The 15,532-nt window shown below is 47.0% G+C and overlaps 2 protein-coding genes across 6 annotated transcripts; one reads left to right on the top strand and one right to left on the bottom strand.

Moving 5' to 3' along the window:
• The first annotated feature begins 353 nt into the window (after positions 1-353).
• On the top strand, positions 354-13,408 carry pisd (phosphatidylserine decarboxylase). Of its 5 annotated transcripts, none has more exons than XM_037485128.2 (8): positions 354-436; positions 863-906; positions 1,021-1,154; positions 11,308-11,442; positions 11,570-11,671; positions 11,895-12,246; positions 12,329-12,489; positions 12,757-13,408. In XM_037485128.2, the coding sequence occupies exons 1-8, from the start codon at positions 393-395 to the stop codon at positions 13,024-13,026; spliced, it is 1,242 nt and encodes a 413-aa protein (XP_037341025.1). In that variant the 5' UTR covers positions 354-392; the 3' UTR covers positions 13,027-13,408. The 5 variants fall into 5 exon arrangements, with proteins under 5 accessions (XP_037341025.1, XP_062414837.1, XP_062414838.1 ...); XM_062558854.1 differs by lacking the exons at positions 354-436; positions 863-906; positions 1,021-1,154 and adding exons at positions 4,662-4,800; positions 6,140-6,380 and having other exon boundaries at positions 11,895-12,018; positions 12,103-12,246; XM_062558856.1 differs by lacking the exons at positions 354-436; positions 863-906; positions 1,021-1,154 and adding exons at positions 4,663-4,800; positions 6,140-6,284 and having other exon boundaries at positions 11,895-12,018; positions 12,103-12,246.
• A 39-nt stretch (positions 13,409-13,447) lies between these two features.
• On the bottom strand, positions 13,448-15,411 carry rnf224 (ring finger protein 224). The gene is made up of 3 exons (XM_037485129.2): positions 15,241-15,411; positions 14,044-14,304; positions 13,448-13,919 (listed from the first exon to the last, which is right to left on the bottom strand). Exons 1-3 carry the CDS (start codon positions 15,265-15,267, stop codon positions 13,605-13,607), a joined length of 603 nt encoding a protein of 200 aa, XP_037341026.2. The 5' UTR covers positions 15,268-15,411; the 3' UTR covers positions 13,448-13,604.
• Positions 15,412-15,532: the final 121 nt, after the last annotated feature.

Here is a 15,532-nt window from a genome sequence, read left to right as displayed (position 1 = left end):
GGCTTTCTAAACAAAACAAACAGCGTATCATGTTAATAGGTAGAATTAATTCGTTGTTGTCATGGTGACCATTTTAAAGAACTTATTTATAAAAATGTAGTAAAGTGAGGCTGTTCTTTGTTTCCCTCAGTTTACCTCGCAGGTACCTGCTCCCTCAGACGACCCCTCAAATCACACGCTTTTTCTCTGGCGTTTCCGGTTTATAAAAAGTCTATCACATTAAATTATTTGAATATTTTCATTATTGACTAAAGTGTCGGACATGTTGGGAAGAACACAGACGCTGACCGTTCGCTATTGCGGTTGGTTTGCCTGGCAGACCTCGCTGAGGGCTTCATCTAAGCTTCATTTACTTAGACCAACGACGTGCTTACGTCATCTACGCAACCAACATGGCGGCGGCCTTGCGGAGGGTGTGCAGCGCACTGACCGGGAGGTATTGCATTCATTATTTGATGAATTAAAGCTAATAACGCGACGTCAGACAGTGTGTCGCTTTGTGGGCGCGTGCATGGAACGTAACGACAGTGTGACGTAATGTGCGCGTGACGCTGACCTGGCTGTGATTCCAGCTGACTGTTTGAAGTTTACATTAAAACAACGTCTACTTTAATCGAGTGGTAGCCAAACAGTGAGTTTAATGTGACGTCAGACGAGTAACGAGGGTCTGAATTGGAGTGATGAAAGGTTCGGTTTAGGGAACATGAACCGGATGTGTTACATTTACCTGTTTACTCATGTGAACGGGTGAATTAACTGGAACGTGACGACTGAGATGCTCAGATACATTTGAAATACTTAAATGTATTTAAAATGCCCCTTATATTTAATTTGAACTCTGAAACGTTTTGTTTATTTTTAGAGTATGTCCTCGGAGATGCAGCCAGCAGAGAGCAGTGAGCACAGGTGAGTCTTCCTGCACCGCCTCTCTTCCGGTTCACTTCCTGTTTACTTCCCAGGCTGTTTAGGGAAGGCGGGTCCACGAGTCTTTTTTAACCAATCAGTTCTTTCCCTCTGCAGGTCGCACTTTCCTGCCCAAACGTTGGCCCCTCCCCCTTCTGTTAGTGTCAGGTGGTGGTTACCTTGGTTACCAGAAATACAAGTGGAGTGAACAATCGGAAGGAGCCTCGCCTGTTCTGGCCACGCCCACACAGGTAGGACATACATAGAACAGACTCACGGGAACGAAGAAGGCTCATTTCCACATTTCCATAGTAAAATACAGTAAAGAACTATCAAAATAAACATTTTAACTATTTTAAATAAAAGATGCTGTATATAATGGAGCACCAGAGTATAGTTATAGCTCATATATATCTATACATAGATATATATGATGCGTGTGCGGGAAGAATCAAACGTTCTTAAAGAAAGAACGTAGCGCTTCTTGATCAGGCTCAAAAGAAGAAATGGAAGATAAATAAGCTTCGGGTGGAGGAAGACGGCAAGAGAACCCCCTGCAGTCTTTGCGGGGCGCTGGAGGGACTTGAACTGACATGAACTGCCAGCGTCGTTGCCCACCAGCAACGCAAATTCTTCTGCTCACTTCATCATCAAGAAACATTTAGAAATACGTGTCCCTTTCGTCACCAGACGACAACATACCATCACCTACCGTGAGTGATAGCTAAGTATTCATTATTTTAAATGATTCAGTTAGCTAACATTAGCTAGCTCTTATTAGCTATTTAACGTTAGCTATGAAGGTTTGCTAGCTAGCTAACGTTAGCTAATGTCAGACAGAGTGCCGTCACTGAGAGATGTTTCCTGCCATCTTGTGGTTAACATCCTCTGTTTGGGTAAAATACAATTAGTAGAGACTGTAGTTGACTGGTGGTTACAAGGTTTTAATGTGTTGTTCTTTGTTTTTACAGAAGCACGGTCCCGTTAACTTCTCCTCACATCTCCCACATCCTGGAGCTCATTGTGAAGAACAAGCCGACCACACGAGTGATGCTTAAACAACTAACATCTGGCCTAAAAAAGTCCTAAAATTACATTCCATGACCTAAATATAGTAGCATTGATAAACTTTGACTTCCAGTTGTGTTTATTTTCCTCTGTCATCGTTGACCGTTGAGGTGAAATGCATTCCGTCTGCTACGTTGCATTCTGGGTTAAATGGGCGGGGCAAGTCACATCTGGGTATTATGACCGTTCTGGGCGGGATGCGAATTGGAGCAGTACTCTGCATCTGATGACATCTCACGAGGACACGGGCCCTTGACTCTACTTCAGTGTAGTGACCAGCAGGGGGCGACTCCTCTGCTCCCATAGACGTCTTTGAGGAAATGACTCTACTTCTGTGTAGTGACCAGCAGGGGGCGACTCCTCTGCTCCCATAGACGTCTTTGAGGAAATGACTCTACTTCTGTGTAGTGACCAGCAGGGGGCGACTCCTCTGCTCCCATAGACGTCTATGAGGAAATGACTCTACTTCTGTGTAGTGACCAGCAGGGGGCGACTCCTCTGCTCCCATAGACGTCTATGAGGAAATGACTCTACTTCTGTGTAGTGACCAGCAGGGGGCGACTCCTCTGCTCACATAGACGTCTATGAGGAAATGACTACTTCTGTGTAGTGACCAGCAGGGGGCGACTCCTCTGCTCACATAGACGTCTATGAGGAAATGACTACTTCTGTGTAGTGACCAGCAGGGGGCGACTCCTCTGCTCCCATAGACGTCTATGAGGAAATGACTCTACTTCTGTGTAGTGACCAGCAGGGGGCGACTCCTCTGCTCCCATAAACGTCTATGAGGAAATGACTCTACTTCTGTGTAGTGACCAGCAGGGGGCGACTCCTCTGCTCACATAGACGTCTATGAGGAAATGACTACTTCTGTGTAGTGACCAGCAGGGGGCGACTCCTCTGCTCACATAGACGTCTATGAGGAAATGACTACTTCTGTGCAGTGACCAGCAGGGGGCGACTCCTCTGCTCACATAGACGTCTATGAGGAAATGACTCTACTTCTGTGTAGTGACCAGCAGGGGGCGACTCCTCTGGTCCCATAGACGTCTATGAGGAAATGACTCTACTTCTGTGTAGTGACCAGCAGGGGGCGACTCCTCTGCTCCCATAGACGTCTATGAGGAAATGACTCTACTTCTCTCTTGATTTATTCCCTCAGTAAACATTGTAAACATGAGTTTATGGTCTCAGTCTCTAGATTCAAGTCTTCTTCAATGCAGCATGATGTTCATTTAGTGAATGAAGGTCCATTTAGAGTCAAACAGACCATAAATCAGGGGATGCTTTAGGGCGGGGCTACATGCTGATTGACGTCCTGTGATCTCATGACGTCACGTGAAGGACCAGGATGTTGTTTGTTGTCGCTTCCTGAGGTTTGATGGTGACCAGACTGGTGACAGAATGAGTTTGTTCTTCTTGGTTCGGGTTTAGTCCTCCGCATGTTTCTGGTTAATTATCCTGTCAGTTAATTGCAGCTATGTGAAGTTTCTTCTGCCCCTTCACAATAAAAGCTTTTATTGTGAGGTTATAGGAGATGATGTAATTCGTTGCCACTCTTTGGATCCCTACGTGACCTGAGTTGCTCCACTGGGAGAAAGGTGATGATGATGTCACTTTACACTGCCCCCCCCCTCTTCCCTCCGTCTCTTTATTGGTCCGTTCAATGAGGTGATCCATTGATCAATGAGTGACAAAAGTTAAACACTTGTTTATTTGTCTTTCGAATTTGTGTCGGTTTGTTTTTAAAACTTATTTTAATTTTTTTAATTTTATTTATTTAAATTATAATTGATAACGTACCAGTGTTTGTAATTATTCTAAAGTTGTTTTTCTGTATTCTCGACTAATTATAAAAATGAATTTACTGCACATAAATATAAAAAACCTGTCATATTTTCATATTCAATCATTTTCTCCTCACAACAAAAGAGAATATTTTTTTGTGATCATAATATTTAATTTAATCATTATATTTAATCCCTGATTTTATAATCTGTTCCAACTAGAGCACTGAGCTAAATCTGATTGACACCTTATTCCATATATGGTCACTTCCTGTTCACTGGTTGCACAAAAACAGCCTTATCGAAGTCGATGCTTTAAACCGTCCACTTGTTGCAATACATACATGACCTTTTGTAAAGTATCTATTGATTCTTTATACAACCCATGGAAGTATGAACAACCAATCCCTAATATCGATGGGGGCCTTTAATATCTGATAACGTTAACAAATAATTATGAATGACAGCGCAAATCTTTCATTTAGTTGATTTATATAGAGCTAGAGGTATTATTTAAATTATAATATCAGTTTATTTGTTATAATCCACGTTACAATTCATTATCCTCTAATAAATAAACATTCAATAATAATGATATAGAGTGAAACAGTAGCAAGAAACATCACTATTAAACCGTTATGTATGTTATATCTTCAGTTTATTTTTTTTTGAAAGAGCTCAATACAATTTTTTCCAATCTACTCAGTTTCCTCATGATGAATTAAATTATAAAGTTTAAGTTCTAAAACGATTTTAGAACATGAAACAGAGAATGAAGGGGCTTATTTTACTATTTGTATGTCTGTTTAAACTTTCCTCTCTATATTGACTACGCACTTGTTTCTAAACGGGGGGGGGGGGGGGGGGGAGGGGGCGGGGCTCTTCACTACAAACTCATCTCGCGCTCCCGCTCTGCGTCACTTCTTCTTCTCTGCTCTCGGAGAGCGGACCCTCCGCGTTTCTTCTTCGTCTTCTGCTGGCATTCTGACGTCAGCATGTGTCACCGGCCGTCTTTCTCTGCGTCATCAGCGACCCGCTCATGGTAAAGTTCTCTCCTCCGGGCCGCGGCGGCGCCCGGCAGCAGCGCGACGTTCTGCGGCAGGTGAAGCGGCGGCGGCGGCGGCGTCGGCGGCACGATGGAGAGAGAGAGGAGGAGGAGGAGGGAGGAGGAAGAGGAAGAGGAGTTAGGACGAGAGCTACAGCGAGATTCAGGTGGGAGAGAAAGAAGATTATTATCAAAGACGAGATGTTCTCAGGAGGACACGAGTTAGAGAGACAGACAGACAGGTGAGAGACAGACAGGTGAGAGACAGACAGGTGAGAGACAGAGAGACAGACAGGTTACAGACAGACAGGTTACAGACAGACAGGTTACAGACAGACAGGTTACAGACAGACAGGTTAGAGACAGACAGGTTAGAGACAGACAGGTTAGAGACAGACAGGTGAGAGACAGAGAGACAGACAGGTGAGAGACAGACATGTGAGAGACAGACAGGTTAGAGACAGAGACAGACAGGTGAGAGACAGACAGACAGGTGAGAGACAGACAGGTTAGAGACAGACAGGTTAGAGACAGACAGGTGAGAGACAGACAGGTTAGAGACAGACAGGTTAGAGACAGACAGGTGAGAGACAGAGAGACAGACAGGTGAGAGACAGACATGTGAGAGACAGACAGGTTAGAGACAGAGACAGACAGGTGAGAGACAGACAGACAGGTGAGAGACAGACAGGTTAGAGACAGACAGGTTACAGACAGAGAGACAGGAGAGTAAGGTCATGTGAGGGTTTACAGGGTACAGATTAGTGTGGGGGAGGGAGGGGGGGGTTACTATGGTGACGGCAGGTCAGCTATTTTAGCGTTAGCCTTGTTTAGCTTGCGTTAGCCCTTTTGATCATTTGCTAACATGCTAAAACGCTAAGCTTGTTCTTCACAGAGGAGGATGTTATGTTAAAGGAGTGTGTGTGTGTACTATATGTATAAATATATACATGTACACAGTAATGCATATTTATTTACCGAAAGTAAACATGTACATAATGTACTCATTTTTTACCATTGGTTCTCATTAACGTCACTGTTTTATGTACAGTTGATTGCTCCTCCTCCTCCTCACGCCCTCCACTTACAGGCCCCGCCCCTTTCACACCTGTCCACGCCTGCCTGCTACTATTCCTCCATGTTTTTACATTCTGTTTATTTTGTCTTTACTTCCTCCCACAAACCTCCTTCACACTTTTTAAAAATATCCTCACATAGATTTCACCTAAACACGGGCCTGGTTTCCTCTGACTGTGATTTAACCTCCTCGCACCTCGTTCATCTCGTTCCATCTCGTTCCATCTCGTTCCATCTCGTTCCATCTCGCCACTCTCAGGCTCCAGGTGCCTCGCGTCGCCCTCCGCCGCCGTCTGAGCGCGCTCAGCGGCGCCGCGTCTCGACCAATCCCGTGGCGCCGTCGGCCAATCGCCTTCCTCTGCTACGTTCTGTCGGTCGGCGCTCTGCGGCCGCTGGCTAAGCGGGTAAGAGCGGCGGCCTGCTGGCTTCTGATTGGACAGAGGGGAAAAGGGAGGGACAGAAACTACCATATTTGTTTCTTCTTTTCTCTCTTTTATGTGGTTAGTTGTTGTATTTTGCTCCTTTCTCCTTTTCTCCTTCCTCCTCTTCTTTTCATTCTGGTTTACGTCTTTACTTTTGTTTCTTTAAGACGTCTATTATTAAGCTTTAATAAGTTTAAATACTGTAGTTTTAAACGTTTTCCATCTCCGGTGAAGTTTACTGAAACGTGATGTCATCCAGCAACTACGCCTCCTTCTGCTGCAGGAGGAGTAAGACTCTACTCCTCCTTCTGCTGCAGGAGGAGTAGAGTGACTCTACTGCAGGAGGAGTAAGACTCTACGCCTCCTTCTGCTGCAGGAGGAGTAGAGTGATTCTACTGTAGGAGGAGTAGGACTCTACGCCTCCTTCTGCTGCAGGAGGAGTAAGACTCTACTCCTCCTTCTGCTGCAGGAGGAGTAGAGTGACTCTACTGCAGGAGGAGTAAGACTCTACGCCTCCTTCTGCTGCAGGAGGAGTAGAGTGATTCTACTGTAGGAGGAGTAGGACTCTACGCCTCCTTCTGCTGCAGGAGGAGTAGAGTGACTCTACTGTAGGAGGAGAAAGACTCTACACCTCCTTCTGCTGCAGGAGGAGTATGACTCTACACCTCCTTCTGCTGCAGGAGGAGTAGAGTGACTCTACTGTAGGAGGAGAAAGACTCTACACCTCCTTCTGCTGCAGGAGGAGTAGAGTGATTCTGCTGTAGGAGGAGTAGGACTCTACACCTCCTTCTGCTGCAGGAGGAGTAGAGTGACTACTGTAGAAGGAGTAGGACTCTACACCTCCTTCTGCTGCAGGAGCAGTAGAGTGACTCTACTGTAGGAGTAGTAGGACTCTACGCCTCCTTCTGCTGCAGAAGGAGTAGGACTCTACACCTCCTTCTGCTGCAGGAGGAGTAGAGTGACTCTACTGTAGGAGGAGTAAGACTCTACACCTCCTTCTGCTGCAGAAGGAGTAAAGTGATTCTGCTGTAGGAGGAGTAGGACTCTACGCCTCCTTCTGCTGCAGAAGGAGTAAAGTGACTCTACTGTAGGAGTAGTAGGACTCTACACCTCCTTCTGCTGCAGAAGGAGCAGAGTGACTTTACTGTAGGAGTAGTAGGACTCTACACCTCCTTCTGCTGCGGGAGGAGTAGAGTGACTCTACTGTAGGAGGAGTAAGACTCTACACCTCCTTCTGCTGCAGAAGGAGTAAAGTGATTCTGCTGTAGGAGGAGTAGGACTCTACGCCTCCTTCTGCTGCAGGAGGAGTAGAGTGACTCTACTGCAGGAGGAGTAAGACTCTACGCCTCCTTCTGCTGCAGGAGGAGTAGAGTGATTCTACTGTAGGAGGAGTAGGACTCTACGCCTCCTTCTGCTGCAGGAGGAGTAGAGTGACTCTACTGTAGGAGGAGAAAGACTCTACACCTCCTTCTGCTGCAGGAGGAGTATGACTCTACACCTCCTTCTGCTGCAGGAGGAGTAGAGTGACTCTACTGTAGGAGGAGAAAGACTCTACACCTCCTTCTGCTGCAGGAGGAGTAGAGTGATTCTGCTGTAGGAGGAGTAGGACTCTACACCTCCTTCTGCTGCAGGAGGAGTAGAGTGACTACTGTAGAAGGAGTAGGACTCTACACCTCCTTCTGCTGCAGGAGCAGTAGAGTGACTCTACTGTAGGAGTAGTAGGACTCTACGCCTCCTTCTGCTGCAGAAGGAGTAGGACTCTACACCTCCTTCTGCTGCAGGAGGAGTAGAGTGACTCTACTGTAGGAGGAGTAAGACTCTACACCTCCTTCTGCTGCAGAAGGAGTAAAGTGATTCTGCTGTAGGAGGAGTAGGACTCTACGCCTCCTTCTGCTGCAGAAGGAGTAAAGTGACTCTACTGTAGGAGTAGTAGGACTCTACACCTCCTTCTGCTGCAGAAGGAGCAGAGTGACTTTACTGTAGGAGTAGTAGGACTCTACACCTCCTTCTGCTGCGGGAGGAGTAGAGTGACTCTACTGTAGGAGGAGTAAGACTCTACACCTCCTTCTGCTGCAGAAGGAGTAAAGTGATTCTGCTGTAGGAGGAGTAGGACTCTACGCCTCCTTCTGCTGCAGAAGGAGTAAAGTGACTCTACTGTAGGAGTAGTAGGACTCTACACCTCCTTCTGCTGCAGAAGGAGCAGAGTGACTTTACTGTAGGAGTAGTAGGACTCTACACCTCCTTCTGCTGCGGGAGGAGTAGAGTGACTCTACTGTAGGAGGAGTAAGACTCTACACCTCCTTCTGCTGCAGAAGGAGTAAAGTGATTCTGCTGTAGGAGGAGTAGGACTCTACGCCTCCTTCTGCTGCAGAAGGAGTAAAGTGACTCTACTGTAGGAGTAGTAGGACTCTACACCTCCTTCTGCTGCAGAAGGAGCAGAGTGACTTTACTGTAGGAGTAGTAGGACTCTACACCTCCTTCTGCTGCGGGAGGAGTAGAGTGACTCTACTGTAGGAGGAGTAAGACTCTACACCTCCTTCTGCTGCAGAAGGAGTAGAGTGACTACTGTAGGAGTAGTAGGACTCTACACCTCCTTCTGCTGCAGAAGGAGTAAAGTGATTCTGCTGTAGGAGGAGTAGGACTCTACGCCTCCTTCTGCTGCAGGAGCAGTAGAGTGACTCTACTGTAGGAGGAGTAAGACTCTACACCTCCTTCTGCTGCAGAAGGAGTAAAGTGATTCTGCTGTAGGAGGAGTAGGACTCTACGCCTCCTTCTGCTGCAGGAGCAGTAGAGTGACTCTACTGTAGGAGGAGTAAGACTCTACACCTCCTTCTGCTGCAGAAGGAGTAAAGTGATTCTGCTGTAGGAGGAGTAGGACTCTACGCCTCCTTCTGCTGCAGGAGCAGTAGAGTGACTCTACTGTAGGAGGAGTAAGACTCTACACCTCCTTCTGCTGCAGAAGGAGTAAAGTGATTCTGCTGTAGGAGGAGTAGGACTCTACGCCTCCTTCTGCTGCAGAAGGAGTAAAGTGACTCTACTGTAGGAGTAGTAGGACTCTACACCTCCTTCTGCTGCAGAAGGAGCAGAGTGACTTTACTGTAGGAGTAGTAGGACTCTACACCTCCTTCTGCTGCGGGAGGAGTAGAGTGACTCTACTGTAGGAGGAGTAAGACTCTACACCTCCTTCTGCTGCAGAAGGAGTAAAGTGATTCTGCTGTAGGAGGAGTAGGACTCTACGCCTCCTTCTGCTGCAGAAGGAGTAAAGTGACTCTACTGTAGGAGTAGTAGGACTCTACACCTCCTTCTGCTGCAGAAGGAGCAGAGTGACTTTACTGTAGGAGTAGTAGGACTCTACACCTCCTTCTGCTGCGGGAGGAGTAGAGTGACTCTACTGTAGGAGGAGTAAGACTCTACACCTCCTTCTGCTGCAGAAGGAGTAGAGTGACTACTGTAGGAGTAGTAGGACTCTACACCTCCTTCTGCTGCAGAAGGAGTAAAGTGATTCTGCTGTAGGAGGAGTAGGACTCTACGCCTCCTTCTGCTGCAGGAGCAGTAGAGTGACTCTACTGTAGGAGGAGTAAGACTCTACACCTCCTTCTGCTGCAGAAGGAGTAAAGTGATTCTGCTGTAGGAGGAGTAGGACTACGCCTCCTTCTGCTGCAGGAGCAGTAGAGTGACTCTACTGTAGGAGGAGTAAGACTCTACACCTCCTTCTGCTGCAGAAGGAGTAAAGTGATTCTGCTGTAGGAGGAGTAGGACTCTACGCCTCCTTCTGCTGCAGGAGCAGTAGAGTGACTCTACTGTAGGAGGAGTAAGACTCTACACCTCCTTCTGCTGCAGAAGGAGTAAAGTGATTCTGCTGTAGGAGGAGTAGGACTCTACGCCTCCTTCTGCTGCAGGAGCAGTAGAGTGACTCTACTGTAGGAGGAGTAAGACTCTACACCTCCTTCTGCTGCAGAAGGAGTAGAGTGACTACTGTAGGAGTAGTAGGACTCTACGCCTCCTTCTGCTGCAGGAGGAGTAGGACTCTACACCTCCTTCTGCTGCAGGAGGAGTAGAGTGACTCTACTGTAGGAGGAGTAAGACTCTACACCTCCTTCTGCTGCAGAAGGAGTAAAGTGACTACTGTAGGAGTAGTAGGACTCTACGCCTCCTTCTGCTGCAGGAGGAGTAGGACTCTACACCTCCTTCTGCTGCAGGAGGAGTAGAGTGACTCTACTGTAGGAGGAGTAAGACTCTACACCTCCTTCTGCTGCAGAAGGAGTAAAGTGATTCTGCTGTAGGAGGAGTAGGACTCTACGCCTCCTTCTGCTGCAGGAGCAGTAGAGTGACTCTACTGTAGGAGGAGTAAGACTCTACACCTCCTTCTGCTGCAGAAGGAGTAGAGTGACTACTGTAGGAGTAGTAGGACTCTACGCCTCCTTCTGCTGCAGGAGGAGTAGGACTCTACACCTCCTTCTGCTGCAGGAGGAGTAGGACTCTACGCCTCCTTCTGCTGCAGGAGCAGTAGAGTGACTCTACTGTAGGAGTAGTAGGACTCTACACCTCCTTCTGCTGCAGAAGGAGCAGAGTGACTTTACTGTAGGAGTAGTAGGACTCTACACCTCCTTCTGCTGCAGGAGGAGTAGAGTGACTTTACTGTAGGAGTAGTAGGACTCTACACCTCCTTCTGCTGCGGGAGGAGTAAGACTCTACACCTCCTTCTGCTGCAGGAGGAGTAGAGTGACTCTACTGTAGGAGGAGTAGGACTCTACGCCTCCTTCTGCTGCAGGAGGAGTAAGACTCTACGCCTCCTTCTGCTGCAGGAGGAGTAGGACTCTTTAATTTCTATTTATCTCTTACTGCTGGTTTCTTTTTCTCTTATTCTCATCTTACTCCCCATCTCCTCCTCCTCCTCCTCCTCTCACCCTTTCTGCTCCTCTTTCTACACCAGTTGAATTTACACCATTAAATGAAAGCTGTCCTTGTGGCTGGTCTCACCTGGAGTTCCCCTCTGGTTCCCCAGGTGGCGCTGTACCGCTCCTTCCCAACGCGCCTCCTCTCCCGGGCCTGGGGTCGCCTCAACGGCGTGGAGCTCCCCACCTGGCTCCGCCGGCCCGTCTACTCGCTCTACATCTGGACCTTCGGGGTCAACATGCAGGTGAGGACACGGTGGAGACTAAAGGATGAGGTCTCCATGGAAACGTGAATGATTGACACATGCGATTGATTATCCTGCTTCTTCCTCCTCATGGGTGTTCGTCACATGGCCCTGTCTCGTCCAATAGGAAGCCGCCGTGGAGGATTTGATCCACTACAGGAATCTGGGGGAATTCTTCCGTCGGCGTCTCAAACCGGCCGTCCGTCCTCTGTGCGCCAACTCCTGCCTGGTAACGCTCCTCCTGCTGCTCCTCTTGATAACATTTAGTATGTAATATGTATGTATATATATACACTATATACATATATATATACATATAGTGTGTCTATATGCATGTTTGACTCACAACATGAATCAGATCCCTTATTAAACATCAATAAACACGACGACACGCTGCTGTTCTCTGGTGTAATTATCAGATCATTCAGATTCTTGATCTCTTTCTCCGTCAGATCTCTCCAGCTGACGGGAAGATCCTCCACTTTGGTCAGGTGAAGAACTCTGAGGTGGAGCAGGTGAAGGGGGTCACCTACAGCCTGGAGAACTTCCTGGGTCCACAGAAAGGGCGGGAAAATGGTACTGAGTCCAAATGGACTGACTTAAGACTCCTCCTCCAGGGACCTCCTCCTGCTAACGACATGCTCCTGTCTCTGTCTTTAGACTCCTCCTCCTCCTTCAGGGACCGCCTCCTCTCCTCTCCTGATAACGACCTCTTCCACGTGGTGGTCTACCTGGCTCCAGGTGATTATCACTGTTTCCACTCACCCACCAACTGGAAGGTGGAGCGACGACGTCACTTCCCAGGTGAGTCCACCTTTCCCCTCTGTCCACCTGTCTCACCCCTCTGTCCATCTGTCTCACCCCTTCCTCCCTCTCCCCTCGTTAGGCTCGTTACTGTCCGTTAACCCCGGCGTTGCTCGATTGGTCAAAGAGCTCTTCTGCCTTAACGAACGCGTTGCTCTCACCGGCCAATGGCAGCACGGCTTCTTCTCGTTAACGGCGGTGGGAGCGACCAACGTCGGCTCCATCCGCGTTTACTTCGACCAGGTGACCAACGTTTACCCTCTAATGTTTCTACTTGGATGCAAGTTCCTCTTTTAGTCCATTGGTTCTTTTTCTATAACTTTGTTTGATTCATAATGAATTTAATGAGGAAAGTAAGAAAGGGTTTTTAATTTATATTTATTACACTATTCGTATATTTAATACATATATTTCAATATAGAAATATTTCTGGAAATTTAAACACTATTATAATATTTTATAGTTTCTATGACATGTAACACTATATATTTAATTTATAATGTTCCTCAGGAGCTTCAGACCAACGTTCCGCGCTACAGTAAAGGCTCCTTCCACGACCGCAGCTACGTCGCCGTCGACAACCACCTGTCAAAGGCGGCGGGCAAAGGGGGTGTGGCCGGCGGGGAAGGAGAGGGCGTGGTCTTACAGAAGGGCGCGGCGGTGGGGGAGTTTAACCTCGGCTCCACCATCGTCCTGCTGTTCGAAGCTCCGAAAGATTTCAGCTTCAACCTGCAGGCGGGACAGCGAATCAGAGTGGGGGAGGGGCTCGGCAGCCTCTGATTGGCCGAGCCGAGGCACCCTGAAAGAGGGCTTTGATGATGAAGAACAGCCGGCGTCTGATACAAAGAGCCTACTGCATTGTGGGAGATCAGATTCCAAACAACACCTGTGGATGAGAGGAAGAGGACTACGACTCCCAGAATGCTTTGCGCCGCATGGGGGTGGAGTTGAACGCTCTCCTCCAGGAAGTGAACCAACAAATATACTCAAACATTCACATCACATTTAACAAATGAACGTTGTGTTAAAGCTCCTCCGTCCGTTTGGTTCTGTTCAAACCCAAAAGGAAGCCTGTGATTGGCCAAAGATAATATTGATCAATGAATTCCTGAATTCTATACTTTTTGTAAAATGTTATTATGAATAAATATTTCTTTCTCAGCAGCGTTCCTTTATTCTTTCTTTAGGATTCCATGAATACAGTTTATATTATAAATTAGTATTGAAGTACTTTTGCTTTATTGTGTCTTTTTTATTGATAATTGTACAATAATATAAATCTTATAGAAGTTCAATAACACTTATTTAAATAAATAGCTTTCATAAATGTGTTAAAGTCAGCCGCTCATTGGTCAGTTTTAGCCCCGCCCCGGACAGCAGAACAAGCAGCACAGCCAATAGGAGGGGGGCGGGCAGCAGTTTCCATAGCGATGGAAGCGCGGCTCGGCCAGACCGCCGTGCGACCAGCCGTCGTCCGCCACCTCCTTCCCCAACCACGACTTCCTGTCCGGAGCCGCGGCGCCGCCCCCCCCGCCGCGGGCGGAGCCCCGGGAGGAGGCGCAGGTCTGCTGGGCCTTCACTCCCAGGAAGGAGGCCAAGTCCAGGTCCAGCCCCGCCGCCCCCCCTCTGGGCCGAGGCGTGTTCTGTCGGCACTGAGGACATGGGATCCACACCTGGGGGGTCGTGGGGGGGTAAGAGGTGAGAATGTGTCTTCAGCTCACTCCTGTGTCACTACTGTCGTGAACATGACGTTTTCTTAACGTCGGATGACCTTTGACCTTGTGTGTCACAGCTCACCTGTTCGTTGATGACCGTGTCCAGTCTCTTCAGGCAGGCCTGGCAGAAGGCGTGGCCACAGTGAAGTCGTCGCGGCAACCGCGTCGCCACGTCGTAGCTGCCGAAGCACACAATACACACCAGGTCCTGCCTCCTCAGTGTCATCATCGTCTCCACGGCAACGGAGGAAGGAGGAGGAGGGAGTGGCTCACAGTTCCCTTCCTCCTCTTCTTCCTCCTCTTCTTCCTTTTCTTTTTCTTTTCTGCTGTCTGACATTTTGTTCTAATAGATTGCAATAAATGTTTTAGTCAATGGAAGAATATTTTTTAGCTGTTATTTGTAATATAATAATATATGATACAGCGTAATATCACTACAACGAATAGCTAATGCTAACACTAGCAACAACTTTCAAAACAACGCATTTCTTTTCATGCAGTTTTATTTCCAATGAAAATCTGAAACGTAAACTTAGTTTATTAGTCTGTACGAAACCAGTCGTTTGCACCGAGACAACATCAAGCTGCTCGTTCCTCACTGGGAGCAGAACACTGGACTAGATCTCCACTCTTTGCTGTCCTGCTCTTACATGGTGGAAGGAGCTCTGTGATGACATCAGGACCACAGAGAGCCTTCACATCTTCACACCAAACACTAACACACTGTAGACCTCAAACTGGCTCTTATCTATAACAAGTTGTACATCGGCTTATTTGATGAAATTACACTTTCTTGTTTCTTGTTTGTTTCCTTCTGGTTGAAATGATCTTATTGGACGTCTCTGTGAATAAAAGCATCAGATAAATGACGTGTGACGTGATGGAATCTGAAAATGAGCGACTCACTGAATCCGGCACAAAACACGTCTGAAAGGCGAGTATTGATTAGACGGCGGCGTTAGCTCGTGCGCTAACTACACACCAACTCAACCTCGCTGTGGTTAAATATCAGTCGTTGATTTGACCAATTAACACAATAAACACTTTCTTTGGTTTGGGTTCTTCTTGTTTATTTATTATTTATTAACCTGTTTATTTGTATTAACCCATCAGAGACTCAAACACAATAAAATAAGTGTTAAATGTGAACATTACTAATAAAGTAAGTTATTTTTTTATTACCAGTATTTAATTAAGACGTCCTCTTTGTACTGGAATCACATGTTAGCTTACACATGCGCTGTGATTGGACGATATTATCAAGGAAACAGGAACTTACCTGAATTTTCTTCTTTTTCCTTCTCATCACATCTTCTCCTCTTTTCCCGTCTGTTTTAGTTTCATTTCTTTTAGTAGTTTGCTCTGTTTTCTTTATTTTGGATTCATTTCCTCCACTCGTTGTTTTCTCTCTTGTTGTTGGTCGTTGTTTCTTGTTAAATTCTCTCCTCTGTTCTTCTTCTACGTCTTTGTGCCTCTGAGGGAGAGAGAGTCCCTTCATCAATAATTCAGCCTCGTTCAGCCGACACTGGAGGCCACTTATTATTTATATATTAAAGGAACTTTATTTGTGT

The sequence above is a fragment of the Pungitius pungitius genome, chromosome 18 (assembly GCF_949316345.1).
Source record: "Pungitius pungitius chromosome 18, fPunPun2.1, whole genome shotgun sequence".
NCBI classification, from domain to species: domain Eukaryota; kingdom Metazoa; phylum Chordata; class Actinopteri; order Perciformes; family Gasterosteidae; genus Pungitius; species Pungitius pungitius.
Note: the sequence above shows the minus strand (reverse complement) of the source record. Positions and strands in the feature narration are given on the sequence as shown.